A 19387-nucleotide genomic window follows, 5' to 3' on the forward strand; every position below is an offset into this window, starting at 1 on the left:
TATTAACTGGGTGGCAATCAGTGCAACGTGAAATTGCTTTGCTAAAATTAGTTGGACAATATTTCTCTATCTGGGCACAAGTATGTTTTTCTGTCGAAAAGCCCATAACATGCAGTGTAACTACATTCCTTGCGGAGCTGACAAGGATTCTGTTATTGAGGAATACTATATAAATATATAAAATAAGGGCTCTGCAGTATTCTTGTGGTCCTTCAGCAGCAAGCAGACCCAGTTTCCACTTTAAAGCATCAAGTAAGAGATTAAAATGTATATTGTATTTTAAGTGATCATAGCAGCTTTATTTAAGATGAACTGCTCTTAAAAAGAAAGCAAAATAAACAAAAATTCAGGCTTAAATACTTAGGGAGAGGAAGAAAAATAAAAAGATACATCTACAGCATCTTCCTCAGCTTGCAACTTTGTTAAACAAAGAGCAGAGGTGGAGTATAAAATAATATTAGTTTAACAAGAGGCATGTAAACTATTTAAAAAAAATTAAAGCAAAGACGAACGGCAAAAACGGACAGTACATTTTACAATTTTACGGGTCTAGGTATGTGGTTTTTAGGTTGGGAAAAAGTCCTGTGCAAGGTCACATTAAGCTAGCCTCTTTGTGATGTTTCAAGGTATGCTGGTTCTTTTCAGATGGCCGCCGAAAGCCTTTCTTGCAGTAGTCACAACGATGAGGGTAGTCTTTGGTGTGGATGGAAATGACATGTCGTTTAAAGCCAGAAGCATCAGTGGTGTTGTACTCACAGTACTCACATTGGTACACTTTTTTACCACTATGAGTCTTCATGTGCTTTTTCAGTTCCATTTGCTGCCTAAAGCCTTTCTTACATCGTTTGCATCTAAATGGCAACTCCTTAGTATGCACAGATAATATATGCCGGCTCAGCACAAACGGATCTGCAATTTGGAACTCACAGTGCCTGCACTGATGCATCTTTTTACCCTTGTGTGCTGCCTCATGCTTTTTAAGTTCCGAGGGCCTGTGAAAGCCCTTCTCACAAACCTCACACTTGTGGGGATAGTCCTTGGTATGTACAGAAATAATGTGTCGCTTCAGATCACTGGAGTTAGAGCTCTTGTGATCACAGTGCAGGCATTGGTGGCTCTTGCTTTCCTGATGTAGAATGGCGTGTGCCTGCAAGTCTTTAGAATCTGCAAAAGTCTGCAGGCAAATATCACACTTAAAGGGCATCTCTTTACTGTGCTTGGTCTTGACATGGGTCTTCAAGTTGGATGAATCAGCAGACCTATAATCACAATACTGGCACAAATAGGGTTTCTCTCCTGTGTGTGTTCTCATGTGTTTCTTAAGCTCAGACGGGTGACGGAAGCCCTTCCCACACTCCACGCAAATGTGAGGGAAACTCTTGCTATGCACAGCTAACAAATGCCGGTTCAGCAACCCCTGCTCCGCTGTCTCATAGTCACAGAATTTACATCTGTGCATCTTGTTGCCAGCTTTTTCTTTGTGTGTTAACTTATGGACAAACAAAGCATTTGCATGTAGGAATATTTTCCCACACTCCTCACACTCCAGATCCTTCTCTGTCTTGATGACAGTGGCTGTTAATTTGTGGCTTTCTAGATGGTTGTGTAGGCTCACCTTCTTGTTGGTGGTGTAGTCGCAGTCTGTGCAGCGATACTTCTTGCGGGCCAGGTGCTCAGGGTGATTTTTCATGTGCCTTTTCAGGAAGCCTCGAGACTTGAACTTCTTGCCACAAATCATGCAAGGGTAAACAGTAAGTGGGTGGCCGTCTGGGCCAATAATGATGGCTAGAAGAGATTAAAAAAATTAAATCAGTAAAAAGAACACAAATCTAGGAAGAACACATTTATGAACACAAAAATGTTATCTATAGTCATGTAACACATAAATTACAGTCTCAGCAAACCTGTAGTGAATAAAGCAAGCAGCGTTTTAAGGTGGACAAGTCTAGAGCTGAATTGTCAGATATACAGGTGGAAAAAAATAGAATTCTACCTGTATCGGACTATTCAGCACTAACAATGGCCGATGTCAAGGATGTCTTCAAAGGCACCCGTTCAAAATTTTCCATCCAGTCTGATCGACAAGCCCACCGATATCCAAGTCTTCTGACGATATCAGTCAGCTAATTTCCCACCATACACGCACCGAATATCGTAGGAAAATTAGTTTTGTACGATATTATCTGTGCGTCTATGGCCACCTTTAGATTGTTTCTCTTGAAACAAAGAATTCCACATTTTATGAAGCCCTCACACACTGGAATGTCATAGGAAATACATATGTTTCAATAGGAGTTTACACAACCAGGCTATTAACAGTTACAATTTCATAACCTTTAGGGTAATGGCAATGAATGTAAGATGATCTCACTTTCATCTCCTTAAAGAAAACCAGAGGGTAGGACATTAGAAATGTCCTAATGAACAGATGAAAAATATAAAATTGTTAACTTTTAAGTATGTTGACTCATTTCTGTGGTCTTAATCTAAACAAATACTTGTTTTCACATTTTTTTTAGGTCACAACCCTACAGGCATTTTGACTGTTCGTAAACTAGCCATATAATATGTAACGCTTTCTTTGGTATGTTGCAAATGTCATACAAGAAAGTTTAAAAAAAAAAAAAAAAAACACAAAAAACAAAACAGGCTGAATCCTCCAAAAGTGCCCCTGTGCAATCATAGACAGACCTGTTTGGTATTGCCTGTTTTCTCCTCTCCTTTTTTTCTTTGGTTTTTGTTTCGTTAGCCTGTCCAAGCCATCGGATTCATCTATGTGCAAAAGAGCGCTGGCTGTTCCATTTCTGTGCTCTGTTCCATCAGTACTATTACCTACATTAAAAAGTTAAAACAAAAAGGAATCTGAAGTATTTTGCAAATACTTTAACCAGATGCTAGTACATACTGCACACAGATGCAGTTTAAATGGATCATACTAATATCTATTAAAAAAAAAACTGAAAAAAATGTATATAGTTTTAAGTGCAAGAAAACCATGTGTCTAAGTAAGTGATCTTGGCAACCACTCGGTAACTAGTGAAAACCGATGTTATATGTCAGAGAAGGTTCTTCTCTGACATCATTTAAGCATCTTAGCCATTTAATATTCCTAAACAATCTACAAGTTTAACATTAATGTCCATTTTATTTATTAAAATAACTGACTTTTCTGACAAGTTATTTTATAAAACTTATTGAAATTTTTTTTTTGAAAAACACTATATGGAATTTACTGTTTAAGCCACATGAGTTGCTGACCTAGGTGTATTATTAAGAACACAGTCAGGTAACCTCAATGAGATCTACTGCAGAGACCTTTCCAATAACTCCGTTTTAAACAGGGTGTAGCCAAACTTAATTACCATAAGCAGCAGCCCAGGCAACTGGCATGAAAGTCTTGCTCAGTTCAGCGTCCTCCAGCTGATGTTCATGTGCTACTGCCGCATCCTCCTCTCCAACAATCACCTCCATGTACACTTCATCTGCAATCTCAGAAACATCTAGAAAAAAAAAAAATTAAAAGAACTCATGCACTTGATGTTAATCTTGATCATTTGTTCCATAAACTTACATTTATGAAATAACAGAATCGTAACACAGATCTGGAAAAGACAGTACACAATATAGAGAATAAAGTACCCCCTCTTGTAAAATATAAGGATATTATAAGTTACCGAGGAGTTTCATGACCATATAAAAACACGAGGCCGAAGGCCGAGTGTTTTTATACAGGTCATGGAACTCCGAGGTAACTTATAATATCCTCATATTTTACAACTGGGGGTACTTTATTAATTATAATACACTAATTTTAGTGAGTCATGTGACAGAAATTACATCACTACTCACCGTTTATAACTGATGACATCACTACTCACCGTTTATAAGGATATAATTTACAAGATATTCATGGCTTTTGTGTATTATAAAGTAGAGAGGGTACACTTGGTCACACAGCAGCCTGCAAAAATCTAGCACGTCAAAAATGCTCCAATTTCATTAAAAGATAATTGTCTTAATTGAAGGACACAGACAACTATATCCAACAATGTTACAGAAAAAATTCAATCTATAATATATAATATAAATCTATCTATTAGCTGCATTCAAGAACCCACACATTCAATGCATTCAAGCATCCACGGAATAGTGTAAAACAAATAATTTAATAAATGTGGAAAGGTACAAAAGTGGAAATAACAAATGCAAAGCACCATTTTTCTTGACCCCAATGCAACTTGCTCACTGATATTTAAGGCCATCACAAATCCCAATTTTAGAGTCACAAAGATATGCAGCTCTGACAAAGAACAGGGTGCAACTTTCACCAATCAGGAGTGGCACAGAATGTTCATGCAGGGCACCAGGAGAATAGGTGCACGTTTTGAATCTACTACCCCTTCAAAAATGATCCTTTTAATGCCTCCAAGGGGCAGATAGGAGTGCGTGTAAAATAAATTCCATGAAAATTAATTTCTTAGAAACCTGTTAAACAGACAATGTGAGGAAATTGCAGTTCAAAATAGTACCAAGATGTTAAGCCCAAACGGGCTTTACAAAAACAATGATTATTAACTAAGGATAATGTATGAGGCATTGAGGCCTTTAAACAGGTTAAAACTCTAGAAATGTATTCTGTGTCATCTAATGTTTATCTGACCACAAGATGGCAGTATGTGACAGGCTATAAATATGACTACAATGTAAGCATTGGTAGTGTAATAACCTTTAAAGGCTTGTACTGTGATTTGTCTTTTCCCTTGATTATTATAGAAGCATTTCATGCAGATAACTTATGGAGGACCAACAAAGTCTGTGTAATTAAGGAAAGAACAATAGGCTAAGAAAGAAAGAAAGAAAACCACAAGGATAGATCATTCAAAATGTATTATTATAAAAACAGGTTAAAAAAACATTAAAACAGAATAATGCTAGAAAAGCTGTATTTTGTATACTAAACGTAAACATGAACTTACTGCACCAGAAGCCTAATTAAAGGGGACCCATCAACCAAAAAAAGTACTCCAAATCCTATTTTATCATGTTAGTTAAACCAAATGAACTTTAATTACACTGTATAAATTATTTGAAACTTGTTTCCATCAGTCTGGGAATTCATAATTATAGCAAGCAGGCAGGAGCCATTTTGTGGACACTGTTATTAAGGCAAGCCTTGCATCATCTCAGAATCTTGTTTGTGCACCAGAATGGGGGACCTGATGTCCATCCCCATGCCTTGGCTACACAATTAAAGGGTTAAAAGAATGGGGGGGGATGTGGGGAGAGCAGTGACATCTAGGAAGTGCTAAATGGAAAGTGAAAGTAATTGCACTAATGCATAGAGGAGGGGCAGGCAATATTTGATTGAAAGCTGAGATTTTTAAACGAGTTTACAAAAGCTATGAACACTTTAATAAAATTAAAAAAAAGAATTTGGATTTTAATTTGAAAAGGACTTTTATTATACAGCTTTTTATGTCTGGGTGACAGGTCCACTTTAAACAAATGATTTATGTTTTCAAAGTTGGCCAGCAGGGGGCCACCATCTTGTTACTTTGTTAAACATCTTTGCAAGACCATGCACATGCTCAGTGTGGTCTGGGCTGCTGTTGGTAGGTTAAGCTTAGGGATCGTCATAAATTTTCAAAACAAGTCATATAATCTTCCGACATAGATGCTGATACAGCAAGACTGATTAAAAATCAGAATATGCAGACTGCACTGGGTCTACGCATACGAATCTCTACACTGTCGCAGGCTGCTCTACAGTGAAACAAACAAAGCTGCTTGAGGTCAGGGAAGTAACTGCAGAGCAGTTAGGGATCGTAACTGCAGCTAGTAAAACGAAGGGGGAATTTCACTGCACACAGTCAGGTTTCTTATGAAAACGGTACACATTTTTTAATTAAAGTATATTGGAGATAGATTTGTTTTTCATTAAAGAAAGTAAAAATGGGGTTTTTATATTTTTGCCCTTACATCCCCTTTAAGTGCAGTGGCACTTTTTCACTAGATGCATTAGTGCAAAAAATTTAATCCCTTCCATTTCCTTATTTTTTTGCTGAAGTCAGAAGGGGAAATGTTCTAACACTGGAAGTGGGAACCACCCAAAGCCAATTATGAAAAAGACTGGGAACCCCCTTGAAATGAAAATAATAAAAATTAAACCCTCTACTAAACAAAACTGAGCAAGGCCATTTGTGTCCCCTGAAGGAAAACACTACATTGACTGATAAAGCCTTTTTTTTTTTTGCACATCTAAATTTGCATGGGTTTTGCACTAAAGTTAAAAAGCTTATTTTTTTTACTGACCCAAATCATCGTCGTTCTGAGAGTCATTCACAGCCATGTACACCATCTTTTCTCTTGGCATGCGTCCTCCATTGTGAGATTCAAGAAATCCATCTCCATGATCAATTTCAGACTCGCTTTCCACAATATCTACAGTGCCTCCTGTGGTTTAAGAGAAAATAATACATTTATAGAAACAGAGCCCCAACCAAGAGTGTATTTACTGTAGACCTCAACCATAAATGTAGAAGTAAATGAAATGGCAGAAAAGCATGCAGCTAAAGAAAAAGACTTGCTAAATAAGCATGATTTATATAAGCTGTTAGGAGCATAGAAGCTGAAACAGCTTCCATTTTGGTAATAACTTATGGTGATAAATAGGCATTCTGAAACATAATACCTACAGGGGGCACAGCAGATAAGCACTGTGGGGGAGTATAGAAGAAGCCATAATTCCAGAATCAACCAAAAAAAATCCTGGACTGGTACTAAAACACAACGAACCAGTAAAATTACAAACAGCAAAAAACACGATTATTTAGCCCAGTGTGATTCTTATGGGTCAGTGCCCAAAATTGCGTTCCCGTGTTGTCTAGGCTGAGTTCATATGATCCCTTTTAATATAGTCAAAATTCCCCCTACAATAGATAGTTATTACAGGTACAAAGAAAAATGTGGATGACTGAAAGCAAACTTACAGTAGAGAAGCAATGGTACATGAACTAAAAGGAGGGTGCAAGCAATGCATTTTTCCCTTTAGAAACCTTGAACCTATTTCAAGTCAGCTACAAATAGTTGTTGTTAAACCCCCCTACATGCCATAAGCCCTAACTCAGGGCTCCCCAACCTTTTTTACCTGTGAGCCACATTTAAATGTAAAAAAAGAGTTGGGGAGCAACACAAGCATGAAAAAGTCCTTTGGGGTGCCAAATAAGGGCTGTGATTGGCTATTTGGTAGCCCCAATGTGGACTGGCAGCCTAAAAGAGGCTCTACTTGGCACTATACTTAGGTTTTTTGCAATTAAAACTTGATTTCAAGCTTGGAATTCAAAAATAAGCACCTGCTTTGAGGATCCTGAGAGCAACATCCAAGGGGTTGGAGAGCAACACATTGCTCACGAGCTACTGGTTGGGGATCACTGCTCTAACTAAATAGGCAAAATTTTAATTTTCAGCTTTAGATATACCCTCACATAATCGGGTGAGCGCTAAAAGATTTGTATGCATGTTTGCAACAGTATATTACATTTTTTAAATACTTTTGGCAAAGAAGTGCAATCCGGCACATTGGCTCAGTGGGTAGCACTTCTGCCATTCAGTGCAGATTTCCTTCCTCTAACTTCCTCGAAATTTGCACCTTCTGTATAACATACCTCACCTATTGTTGCATTGTTCCTGGAGCTCCTCACAATTTAAGCAACAACAGGAACTTTACCAAATCATCTTAACTATATCATTTGTTTCCTTAAAGGAACAATTCAGTGTAAAAATAAAAACTGTGTAAGTAGATAGGCTGTACTTAATAAAAAATGTTTCTAATATAGTTAGTTAGCAAAAAAAAATAATGTATAAAGGCTGAAGTGACTGGATGTGTAACATAACAAAAGAACAGAAATTCCTGCTTTACAGCTCTGAGTTAGTCAGCGACTTGAAGGGGGGGGGGGGCACCAATCAGTGGAAACCAATATCAGAGCATGTCCTGTTAATTGCTAAAAACCATAAAGAGATACACTGCACATTATAGCAATAACACATTCATGTACTGCAAGCGGAAAGCAAAAGCATTTCTATACAAAACTTGTGGATCCATGTCAGTTTAAAATCCAGACGTATCATTTCCTTACTACAATGGTTATAATAAGTGTTGGTTCCTCTTGTGTTTAAACACTGATCCATTTACTTGGGACTAATTTTGCCACAAGGAGGCTCCCAGTGTCACCAGTCTGTGTCCACTACAGTGAGCTTTTGCTCCACAAGCAGTATTTGTAACTAGGGATGGGCGAATTTGAACTGTTTCGCTTCGCGCAAAAATTCGCCGCCGGCGAAATGTCACAGACGCCCATTAAAGTCTATGGGCGTCAAAAAATTTTGTTGCGCGGCGAAATAGTTTTGACGCGCATCTTTTTTTTTTGACGCACGCCGCCATACAAGTCTATAGGCGTAATTTTTTCGGCGAAACGAGGCGAAAAAATTCGCCCATCCCTATTTGTAACACCAAATACAGTGAGAAAAAACTCCTCGGGTGGTTGAGAGTTTAAAATGGTATGATGTTAAAACTATACATTCCTCATATTTTTTCCTAATTTTTATGTTGAATTGAGAAGTCAGTAAGATAATATTCTTTTCGTTTTAATCAAATGGCAACTATCGATGACCCTGTAATGATCTGAAGCACACACCAAATGCTGGTTCATCACACAAGTACTGTATTATTTCCTTCTTAGACACTGCTTGGCAACAACTAACATTGTGCTTTATTCAAAACAGTTTCACTTACCCAAGTCTTCTTCACCAGGGTCTGCTTTAAAAATATACACCTTGATGACTTCTGGACACGACCCATCCAACTTGCTGGAGTCACCTTCTACTGCACCCCCCATGGTTATTTCCTCGGCACAATCTTCATCAATCTTTTCCGCATCATCCACTAAAAATTAATTATGCAAAAAGATTCAGGATACGGGTTCAGAAGACACGTATGAAAGTCTGACAAATGCATTACAATATATACAAAAGCCAACTGTCTATGCTTTGGAGAAGTTAAAGTATCAGTAACATCATTTTTTTCTATTACAAATAATCGTTAGCATAGAATGCACGATGGATTGCCTTTTCTGAAGATTGCCCAAGCGGGGTTTCAGTAAGTTATTTCTTAATAAAAATTGAGTGATTTAAAAGTTTAATTTGTCTGTGTTTTTATTTCATTCTACACTAAAGAATTTTTTAATAAAAAAAAAATATATATGTTACTGGTCCTTTAAATTATTCATTTTAAATGGGATGAAAAGACTCTATACAAATAATTTAGATCACAATGACATTTTTTTCTCTACAAAAAAAAAAAAGGGGGGCAATTACATAAGTTTCTAAGGATTTCTAAGGATGATCTGGACTCTATTATTGGACCACTGTAAAACCATGCATTTAAGGAGAAGGAAAGGCTAAAATTAAGTAAGCTTTATCAGAAAGGTCTATATAAATACACCAGTAAACCCTCAAAGTACTGCTGCTCAGAGTCCTCTGTCAAAAGAAACACAGCATTTCTTTCCTTCTATTGTGTACACATGGACTTCTGTATCAGACTTCCTGTTTTCAGTATAAACCTCCAGGGCTAGGGCTTGAGCATGCTCAGTTTGCTGCTCTATCCCTCCTGTTCCACCGTCCTCCCCTCCCTGCTGTAATCTGAGCCCAGCGCTACGAGTGAGCAGGGAGAGACTTAAGGTGGCCATAGACTCAAAGATCCGCTCGTTTGGCGACATCGCCAAACGAGCGGATCTTTCCCCGATATGCCACTAACGGCATGGCTATATCGGGGGTAATTCGAACGTCCGGCCGTATGGCTGAACGATCGAATTACGATGCGCCAAGGGGCTCCGACGGGTCGGTCGGTTAAAAATCAAACCTTCCCGATCGATATCTTGGCCAGATATCGATCGGGAAGACCCGTCGGAAGCCCCCATACATGAGCAAATAAGCTGTCAAATCGGTCCAAACAACCGATATCGGCAGCTTTATCTGCCGTGTATGGCCACCTTAAGGCAGGAAGTGATGTCACAGCAAGCTAATATGGCAGCTGCTATCCTAAACAAACAGAAAGCTTCTAGAGCTGTTTACTCAGGTATGGTAAAGCATTCTGCAGAATAAATATAGTGTTATAGCTTGCACTATTGTGGCTAACCTATTGTCAATAAACTGCTTTGGTAGCTTTCCTTCTCCTTTAAAGGGTGATGTGACAAGTGAGATGCAGGGAAGGTTGATGGGAAGAAACAATGAATTTTACAAGTTAAGGGGAGGTAGGACGTGAAAGAGGACGGCAGACCGTGATTCCAGCCTCTAACATATCTCATATGCTGCACAGATATGTATGTTTGAAACAACAGTGCAATCTTCATACCCTTTTGCATACTCTGTGCTTGCTGTGTTACTTATGTGTTAGATATATATAGCCTGTTACTGTATTCTGCTGATGGAGCGCTCCGTGCACGTGCATGGACTATTTCTGTGCGAGACTTACCCAGGAAATCACTAGCTAGAAATATGAAGTTTGTTCCTTCATTCTAACTTCCAGTCCACAAAACCCCAGGTGCCTAGAAAGAGTTTTTGTAAAGGTTTGGTGTTTCAACCTTGGGACTGCCCTGTCCTCTCCCTTGTATTACTTTGTGGATAGTTATCCACAACGGAGCAGATTCACTTTGTTTAAAGATCATATGAGATATACTGCCCACTCCAATATGCCACTTATCTGGGAATTTTATTTATTTTGGCATATAATACAGACATAGTTATGGCTACCGAGAAGCCTAGATGGGAGGTGGCGTAAACGAACCTAATCAGTGCCAATATACTGGCGAGTAATTGGTGTGACTTGATTATAACACAAAATCCAGCAGCACTCCGATAAGTGAATCAAATATTTATTCGTGCCACTAGCCAAACGACGTTTCGGGCTATTCCAGCCCTTTATCAAGCCGTGTGTCTTGAGTGAGACTTGAGTTTCCCAAACAGCCAATGGATTGCACGGTATCCCCTTCCTCTTTGTATAAATAAATATAACATGAATGTGTTAACTGTCCTTTGAATCTAAAGCAAAAAAAAACATTTTTAGAACAGATAACATTAAAGTAGTACAGGTATCGGATCCGGTATCCGGAAACCCATTATCCAGAAAACTGTAAATTACGAAAAGGCCATCTCCCATAGACTTCATTTTATTCAAATATAATAAAACAGTACCTTGTACTTGATCCAAATTAATATATAATTAATCCTTATTGGAAGCAAAACCAGCCTATTGGGTTTATTTAATGTACATGCTTTTTTTAGTAGACAAAGGGGAACTCCACAAAAACATAACTTAAGCTTTTTGAAAAGTTAACATAATTTCAAGCAACTTTTCAATATACATCATTTAAAAAATATACGGACTTTTCATGATTTTTAATGGTTTCTGGCAGTTCCCTTAGCCTAACCCCCTCCTCTCCTGTTGATCTGTCTGACTACTTTGCTGAGCTGGCTGACTAATGTTACTTTGTATGAACAGCCAGTAGTGATGTGCGGCCCGACCCGATACCCGCGGGTTTACCAACGGGTTTGGGTCGACCTCGCACTGCTCCTTGCGGGTGGGTGCGGGTTGAGCTCTTCTGCTCTCCCCGCCCGCCACCTTCAAATGCCGGCATCCAACTTCCAATTTTATAGTCTCGTGTCTGCTCGCCCGCCCCTTTTGTGGCGTCATTGGTGGGGCAGGTCTATAAAAGGACCCCGAAGCGCGGGTGGGCGCGGGCCAGGAAAACCCTGACCTGCACATCACTAACAGCCAGCTGTTTTCAGCCTGCATCCTCCAAATCCCTGCACAAATGATTTCAATAAGGAAAGGAACATCACAGTGCAATGCATTGTGGGTTATGTAGTTCCTGTATGATGTGGAGAAGTTGTTACAATTTGTAACATCAGTGTTTAGTCCCTCCTTCCCTGCCAGGATTTGAAATGATGCAGAAAGAGAACTGTTAAACAGCTGGATTTCAGCATAGAAAATAGCATTTATTCATACTTTTTGAAGAAACCGGTAACGTTGATGGGTATATTAGGGGTTTCTGTGGTATGTGGGCCTCTTTATCAAATTTTGGTTTGGAAGCAGGAGTTCCCCTTTAAGATATGAAGATTATGAAATTATGGAAAGATCCATTATCCTGGAAAGCCCCAGGTCCCGAGCATTCTGGATAACAGGTACCATACCTGTAGTCATGTCTTTATTACAAAAGCTAGATCAACTCACAGTCTGTGTGCCACATATTCATTGATTCAAGATAAGTGACCTTTTGTCAGCATAAAACAAGTTAAAAAAAATTAATCAGCCATTTTTATTGTGCCCAGACACCCAAGCTTGTCAGTGCTGCTGGAGACCATAACCTAGCAAAGGTTGAGAACTACACTATAACTTATAAAAAAATTGATTTTCTAAATGCATAAATGCTGTCTTCAAAGGTGGCGATATCAAAAAGAAACGATACTCCTGAACATTGCAAGTTTCTATTGGTTACAATACACAATCTAAACCGGTCAGTTGACTGAGAAGGCCTTTATAGAATAAGCTGCAATTTATGACAAAGCTTAACAAATGATTTAGCAGGTGGAAGGGAACAGTTTATTTATACAGTGCTTACTCTGCTAGGATTGTGATTTGTTACCAATCCACTCCTAATAAGAACCAGAAGTAGAATGGAATGTTACCTTCAGTGTAGAATGTCAGGATATATATATATATATATATATATATATATATATATATATATATATATATATATGATATATGATAATGTAAGTAAGGTTACATGATCAACAGACACTTTTATGCCCCCTGCTCAGATCCTATTGAGAGCAAAGCAAGTTTTTTGACAGATTTATATAAAGCAAGTAATGGCATTTACTAAACCTGAACAGCAAACAAATAAGTATTGCCTGATTGCAAGAGATAAATGCACACAGAAACAGGATATTACCTGTAAAAGAATACTTATTAGACCTGCTGAGTGTTTATATGTGAAGATACTTGCACATATGAACCAAAACAAAAATATAGAATAGGTTACTTACATGAGATCATAAGGTAATCATCACAATTCACCTCCTCGCTGTCATTTTCATGCACTGGGATCCCATTAGCATCAATCACTGCTTCTGACACACAGTCTGCTACTAAGACCTCCTCTGAAATCATGTCCTCCTCCAGTGCATCATCCGTTATTTCCTCTCCTACAACATGTCCTGAAACAGAATGCACGCCAGTTTCTGGGTCAGGAAGAGTCAATTCACCATCAACAAGTTCATGATCTAAGACATTGTCTGGTACATCGCAGGAGGTTAATGAATCCTCTTCCAGCACTTGTTCTTCCTCCCCAGTGCCCACCTCATCTTCCAGAACATGTTCAGGAATAATAACAGCCTCAGATACTCTGGCTCCATCCAAGATATCAGAGCACTGGACATCCTCAATTACAACATCCTCAATGACATCCTGAATTACAACAGAGTCGCCCTCATCTGGTCCAAAACCCTGCACCGCCATGTTTCCATCTCCATCAGCCACAAAGACAGTTTCTTGTATTTCCACAATTATTTCATTCCCATTAAGATGTCGCTGTCCAGCACCTATGAAAGAAGAGAATGTTGAAGACAGTAGTTTAAAAGCCTGTTATCTATGCTACTGGAATACTAATATTAAAAGAGAAATATCAGGTACAAGTGTGGCAGCCATTAACAAGATTGGGACCTTGGGTTGGCATGACTTAAGGAAATATGGCATTGTCACCTAATATTTTTAAAATGTATTAAAAATTCTATTTCAGTTTCATGTATAGGTCAGTGAGGGAAGTATCCTATTATTTAACTGTATCTACTTCTTTAGTGGATAGGTTTTGCTCTGCATACTACACACAAAAGCAGATGGCAGATGAACAACACGCCAGTGTGAAGATTTTAAAAAGCTTTGAACAAAATATATTGAAGTGTACAAATACAGTTACCTGAAGCATGAAAAAATGCATGCGGCTCTGTTGTCTGAAGTTCAAGTTCTGCTACATCTTCCATGACTCTGAACAAACATTAGCCAGCACACTGCAAAAAGATGTATAAATATAGCTTGAGATTTTACCTCTTTAAACTTAACTAGCATTTCAAATGAAACAAGAGTAAAATAATGAATGGGTTACAAATCAATACAGGCTCTTCCCCTACCCCATTTATTTTAGTAGCCTATGCAAAAGTAGCCCATCACATAGCCTACAGATGGGATAAGGAAGTTTTTTTTTGTATACAGAGAGTTTCTCATTGGACTGCTGAGTTGTTCTGATTGTGTTTGTATGCAAAAGAAAGTAAAATATGACATTTACTTTCCATTTCCGTTTTCAGAATAGGCAAAAAGTATGTTCAGTACAAGCTCCAGTAATTGAACGAATGCTAAAAAATGTATTCCTACATCTTAACATCTACACTTACAGGGTTATGTAATAAAAGGCAATAGGTTTGTACAGGTGCAGTAACCGATAGCAACCAATCAGCAAGTAGCATTTACTGGTCACCTGTTTAAAATCACATTTTATTGGTTGATATGAGTTAAGCTAGCCATAGATGTCGAGATTTTTAAACGATCAGATCCTGATCGTGAGACCACGATCTTCTTAGAACGATTGTACAATCGTATGAATTTACCATCAACTAAAAAGGCCAATTTGCCAGGAAAACAAAGGGGAGCTGCCTGCTTGGCCCTGCAAACATAGATAGATTGCACTGGGACCGACAAAGATTTTTTGACCTGGCCGACCAATTTCCTGACAGATTTCGGCCGAAAAATCGTAAGATTGTACGATCGTTCGAATCCCACTAACTGCACGATAATTTCGAAGGATTGGTCGGGCTTCCCTAAAATCGGTCGTTCGGCAAAAAGAATCGTCGCGTCTATGGGGAGCTTTACTGCTACTGTGCAAACTTTGTGCTTGTTATTGCATATGGAGGGGTTAAATATATCCCCTTTTTTGACGAGCTCATTCAGTTGTTAAATTATGGATTCTGAGGTCCCTCTGCTTTCCAATTAATCTGTGCACCAGGATTGTTTCTGCAAAAATACTCTTCCAGTCAAAAGTAATGAACGGGGCTGGTAAAACTTGTGTCTGATGGGTGCTTGGTTTTGGGGGCAAAAATGAGATACAGGGATCCATTAACTAGAAACCGGTTATCCAGAAAGCTCCAAATTACAGAAAGGCTGTCTCCCATAGATTCGATTTTATCCAAATAATTCAAATTTTTATAAACGATTTCCTTTTTCTCTGTAAAAATAAAAAAGTACCTTGTACTTGATCCAAACTAAGTTATAATTAATCCTTATTGGAAGCAAAACCAGCCTATTGGGTTTATTTATTGTTTAAAAGATTTTCTAGTAGACTTAAGATATGAAGATCCAAATTACAGAAAGATCTGTTATCTATAAAACACCAGGCCCCGAGCATTCTGGATAACACGTCTCATACCTGTATAGAGTTGTATACAAATGCAGTGCTATGTAAATAAAAGAATACATACATACATATAAATCAGGTATCATGATTGTGGTTAGGGAAGATGAATGACTATGATGATTTTCATTTATCCAGGTCATGGTATATCTAGTATAGGTAAATCTAAAAACAACTGGACTTGCTGAGTAATCATTGAAGAAGATGGAAGATGAATGGTTAGCAGAATTGATTGTAGCTTGTAAGGGTTGTTAAATGGACCAACAATGACTTAAGAACAGGTTTGAACAACCTGTTCAAACAAAGGTAGCAACAAAAACAGCAACTGTCTGTCCCTTACAATTCTCTGCACTGCCTGTTATCACTACATAAACAACTAAAACTTTGTTGCAGTAGTCCACCAGCCAAGAACCCAATACCAATAAAACCTTGCACACTCTGTAAAGAGCATGAAAATGTGCAAACATTGCAGGCAAAGGTAGTTTTTGGCTAGACAGAGAGAAATAATTCAACATTGTTTCAAAGGTACATGTAGTCAGAACGAGCCTTGTAGTTTTGGCAGGAGGGCAGTGGAATACCACAATATTCAAATAGGTACATGTAGTCAGAACTAGGGATGCACCGAATCCAGGATTAGGTTCGGGATTTGGCCAGGATTCTGCCTTTTTCAGAAGGATTTGGCCGAATCCTTCTGCCCAGCCGAACCAAATCCTAATTTGCATATGCAAATTAGGGGCATGGAGGGAAATTGCATGATTTTTTTGTCACAAAACAAGGAAGTAAAAATAGTTTTCCCATTCCCACCCCTAATTAGCATATGCTAATTAGGGTTCGATTCGGGTCAGCCGAATCTTTTGCAGAGGATTCAGAGGTTCGGCCGAATCCAAAATAGTGGATTCGGTGCATCTCTAGTCAGAACCAGCATTGTAGTTTTGGCAAGAGGGCAGTGGAACACTGCAATATTTCAAAGGTACATGTAGTCAGAAGCAGCCGTATAGTTTTGGCTGGAGGACAGGGGAATACCACAATATTCCAAGGTACATGTAGTCAGAACCAGCTGTGTAGTTTTGGCAGGATTGTAGTTGAACACTGCAATATTTCAAAGGTACATGTAGTCAGAACCAGCCGTGTAGCAAATAGCAGAGGACAAATACTGCTTTCATTAGAAATTATTAAATTGACTTCAAAATAACAAAACTTAGGGGGCAATATTTGACAAAGCTGAGTAACATTCTACTAACCCTTTTTTTAACAATTTATTTTGTTTGATTGGTAGGTAGGTAGAATGCTCTCACACCAAAAGCACAATATGCAAGGATTCGGGCAGAAAGATGATAGAACTTTGCAATAGGGATGCACCGAATCCAGGATTTGGTTTGGGATTCGCCTTTTTCAGCAGGATTTGGATTCGCCGAATCCTTCTGCCTGGCTGAACTGAATCCTAATTTGCATATGTAAATTAGGGACGGGGAGGGAAATTGCATAACATTTCGTCACAAAACAAGGAAGTAAAAAATGGTTTCCCCTTCCCACCCCTAATTTGCATATGCAAATTATGATTCGGTTCGGTATTCGGCGAATCTTTCAAGAAGGATGAATCCAAAATAGTGGATTCGGTGCATCCGTACTTTGCAATACTGCTGAACAGCATGAAAAAGTACAACAGGAAAGTTTTGATAATTTGGGATAATATGGAACTGCTGGGAACCCTTCAATTAGGCTCTTGTCATGAATGCATATTAAAAGTTGCTTAAAGGGGTTGTGCACGTTTGAGTTAACTTTTAATACGATGTAGATAGTGATATTCTGAGACAATTTGCAATTGGTTCGCATTTTTTTTATTACGTGTGTTTTTTTTAGCTTTTTATTGAGCAGCTCTGCAGTTTACAATTTCAACAGTTGGTTTGCTAGGGTCCAAATTACCCTAGCAACCATGCATTGATACCACAGACTAGAACATGAATAGGAGAGGACATGAATAAAGAGATAAGTAATAAAAAGTAGATAACAATTACAATACACTTGGAGCTTTACTTTTGTTTGGAGTCTGGAGTCAGGAGTGCACCTAAACAAGCAGGTAGATGTATGTATAAGGAAACAAAGAAATGGTGTGTTGTTGTGTAGTGAGCAGACTTTGATGTCAGGCTTCTCTCTCAGTCTCAGTGGGTTTGCTATGTATAAAATGGTGTCTGCATGAGGACAGCACTGACATTGCACATCAAGCAGAGAGAATTGCCATTATTGCCGAGGTGACTACCCTGCAGCACACTGACAAGCAAACACCGCCTTATTCTTCCTCATACGCCCTTACAGTTTAGTCCCACTGAGGCAGATTCAAGATGGCAGCCAAATCCCCTCCTCCTCCCTCCCGGGCAGCGTGTGAGGCAGCGCCATCTTGTTCTACACCGCGACTTATAATATTGCCACAAATATATACGGGCACTGCATGGTTTTGTTGTACACGTAGAGCGGGGTAATATCAGGGGACTATAGTTTCATTTCCAGTCAGGGGGTTGAGAGTTTATTAATGAGGAAGAGACGCGGAGAGACTACCGCGTGCGGCAACACCCCCTTCCTTCCCCCATTCTGTGGCCTAGTTGCGGCCTCCTCTGAGGCCTGGAAGGGCAAGAGGACGAGTGAAGGCCTAGAGATGGGGCGAGCAAGGCCGCTGCCCACTTTCTCCGGTTACTAAGAGGCGCTTGCGTGCAAAGTGTTGGATTTGCGCGCGGAGCTGCCCCGCTTCTCATCCGCCTCTCCCGGTATTTGCCGCCGGCCTGGCTACGATTCAGGCGCCTGATACACGCGTGCAAGTATTCGGCCTCCCCACACCCCAGCCTACGCGCGCTTTACCAAACGGGGCCCAGCTGTATGTGGCGGCGCTGAAGGCCTTACCTGCACAGCGTTGGCGGGGATTTCCCGCACGGTTTACTATTCCGCCTTGCTCGTCTGTTTAGGCCTGAACGCGATGGCTGATTCGAAGGGAGGGAGGAGGGGGGGAAGGTATAGAGCGAGTGCGAGAGGCAGAAAGGGAGGGGCCGAGCTCGATTGCTGTGAGGGGGAAGGAGGGAGAGTGGCAAAAAAAGAGCGGCCAGCTCTCCTGGTTGAGCAGCCGTCAGCAGTAAACGTCACTGGCGCAGAGCCTCAGGAAAATGCGGAAGGGGGAGGCCGCGCTCGAAGCTCATTGTGTGTTACACGGCGGAGCCAAGGCCGGGCCAGGGCCCAACACGCTCCATGGGTTACCAGCCGAGGGGGCCGGACGGGGAGCTGCGCCTGGTTGTTGGCATTGCGCGAAATCGACACACGTCCCAAATAATCGCGTGTCATGTCATTAATAGCACAATGCCGGGTTCTTCCTGTCAACCCTGCTGTATCTGCGGCTGCATGAGAAGAAATAAAGTGCATTTAAACATCTGCTATAACCGGCCTCTCATTCTTGCTCACATGATTTGGGATCCACTCTGTGGAAATGGATCTACACATAAAGGTCCAGAACGGGGGAGTCTGAATCTGAACACAAATAGTGTGAGGCTGACACAATCATGGGAATAATAAAAGAGGAAAGATAATTTGTGTTTGGACAAAATATTCGGCATTTCTATTGATAAGTGCCTTGGTCATTTTTTAAGTGTTGTTTTCTATAGGGTTGCAACCTGGCTAGTGTTTTACCGGCCTGGCGGGTAAAAATTATGGCTGATGCCAATGTTATTAATAGGGAAAAAAGATAAATATATAGGAAAGCCGGTCATTTTTTTCAGAAAAGGTGACAACCCTAACCCCATACAAGTATTAGTTGTCATATTTGAGCCCCAAAAACACATTTCAGTGTAAGGTGTAGATATGGTTGCCTCCTTTTCTGGAAAAAAATACCGGCC

The 19387-nt window shown here is 39.6% G+C and overlaps 1 protein-coding gene across 3 annotated transcripts; it reads right to left on the bottom strand.

Annotated features, from left to right (window-relative positions):
• Positions 1-275: 275 nt before the first annotated feature.
• Positions 276-18895, bottom strand: zfx.L (zinc finger protein X-linked L homeolog). 3 transcript variants are annotated; one of them, XM_018246238.2, is made up of 8 exons: positions 18408-18892; positions 14031-14121; positions 13102-13656; positions 8789-8938; positions 6313-6453; positions 3363-3500; positions 2692-2832; positions 276-1785 (listed from the first exon to the last, which is right to left on the bottom strand). In XM_018246238.2, the coding sequence occupies exons 2-8, from the start codon at positions 14092-14094 to the stop codon at positions 593-595; spliced, it is 2382 nt and encodes a 793-aa protein (XP_018101727.1). In that variant the 5' UTR covers positions 14095-14121; positions 18408-18892; the 3' UTR covers positions 276-592. The 3 variants fall into 3 exon arrangements, with proteins under 3 accessions (XP_018101727.1, XP_041437712.1, XP_018101729.1); XM_041581778.1 differs by lacking the exon at positions 2692-2832 and having other exon boundaries at positions 18408-18895; XM_018246240.2 differs by lacking the exons at positions 13102-13656; positions 14031-14121; positions 18408-18892 and adding an exon at positions 10838-11044.
• Positions 18896-19387: the final 492 nt, after the last annotated feature.

This window comes from Xenopus laevis, chromosome 2L (assembly GCF_017654675.1).
Source record: "Xenopus laevis strain J_2021 chromosome 2L, Xenopus_laevis_v10.1, whole genome shotgun sequence".
NCBI lineage: Eukaryota > Metazoa > Chordata > Amphibia > Anura > Pipidae > Xenopus > Xenopus laevis.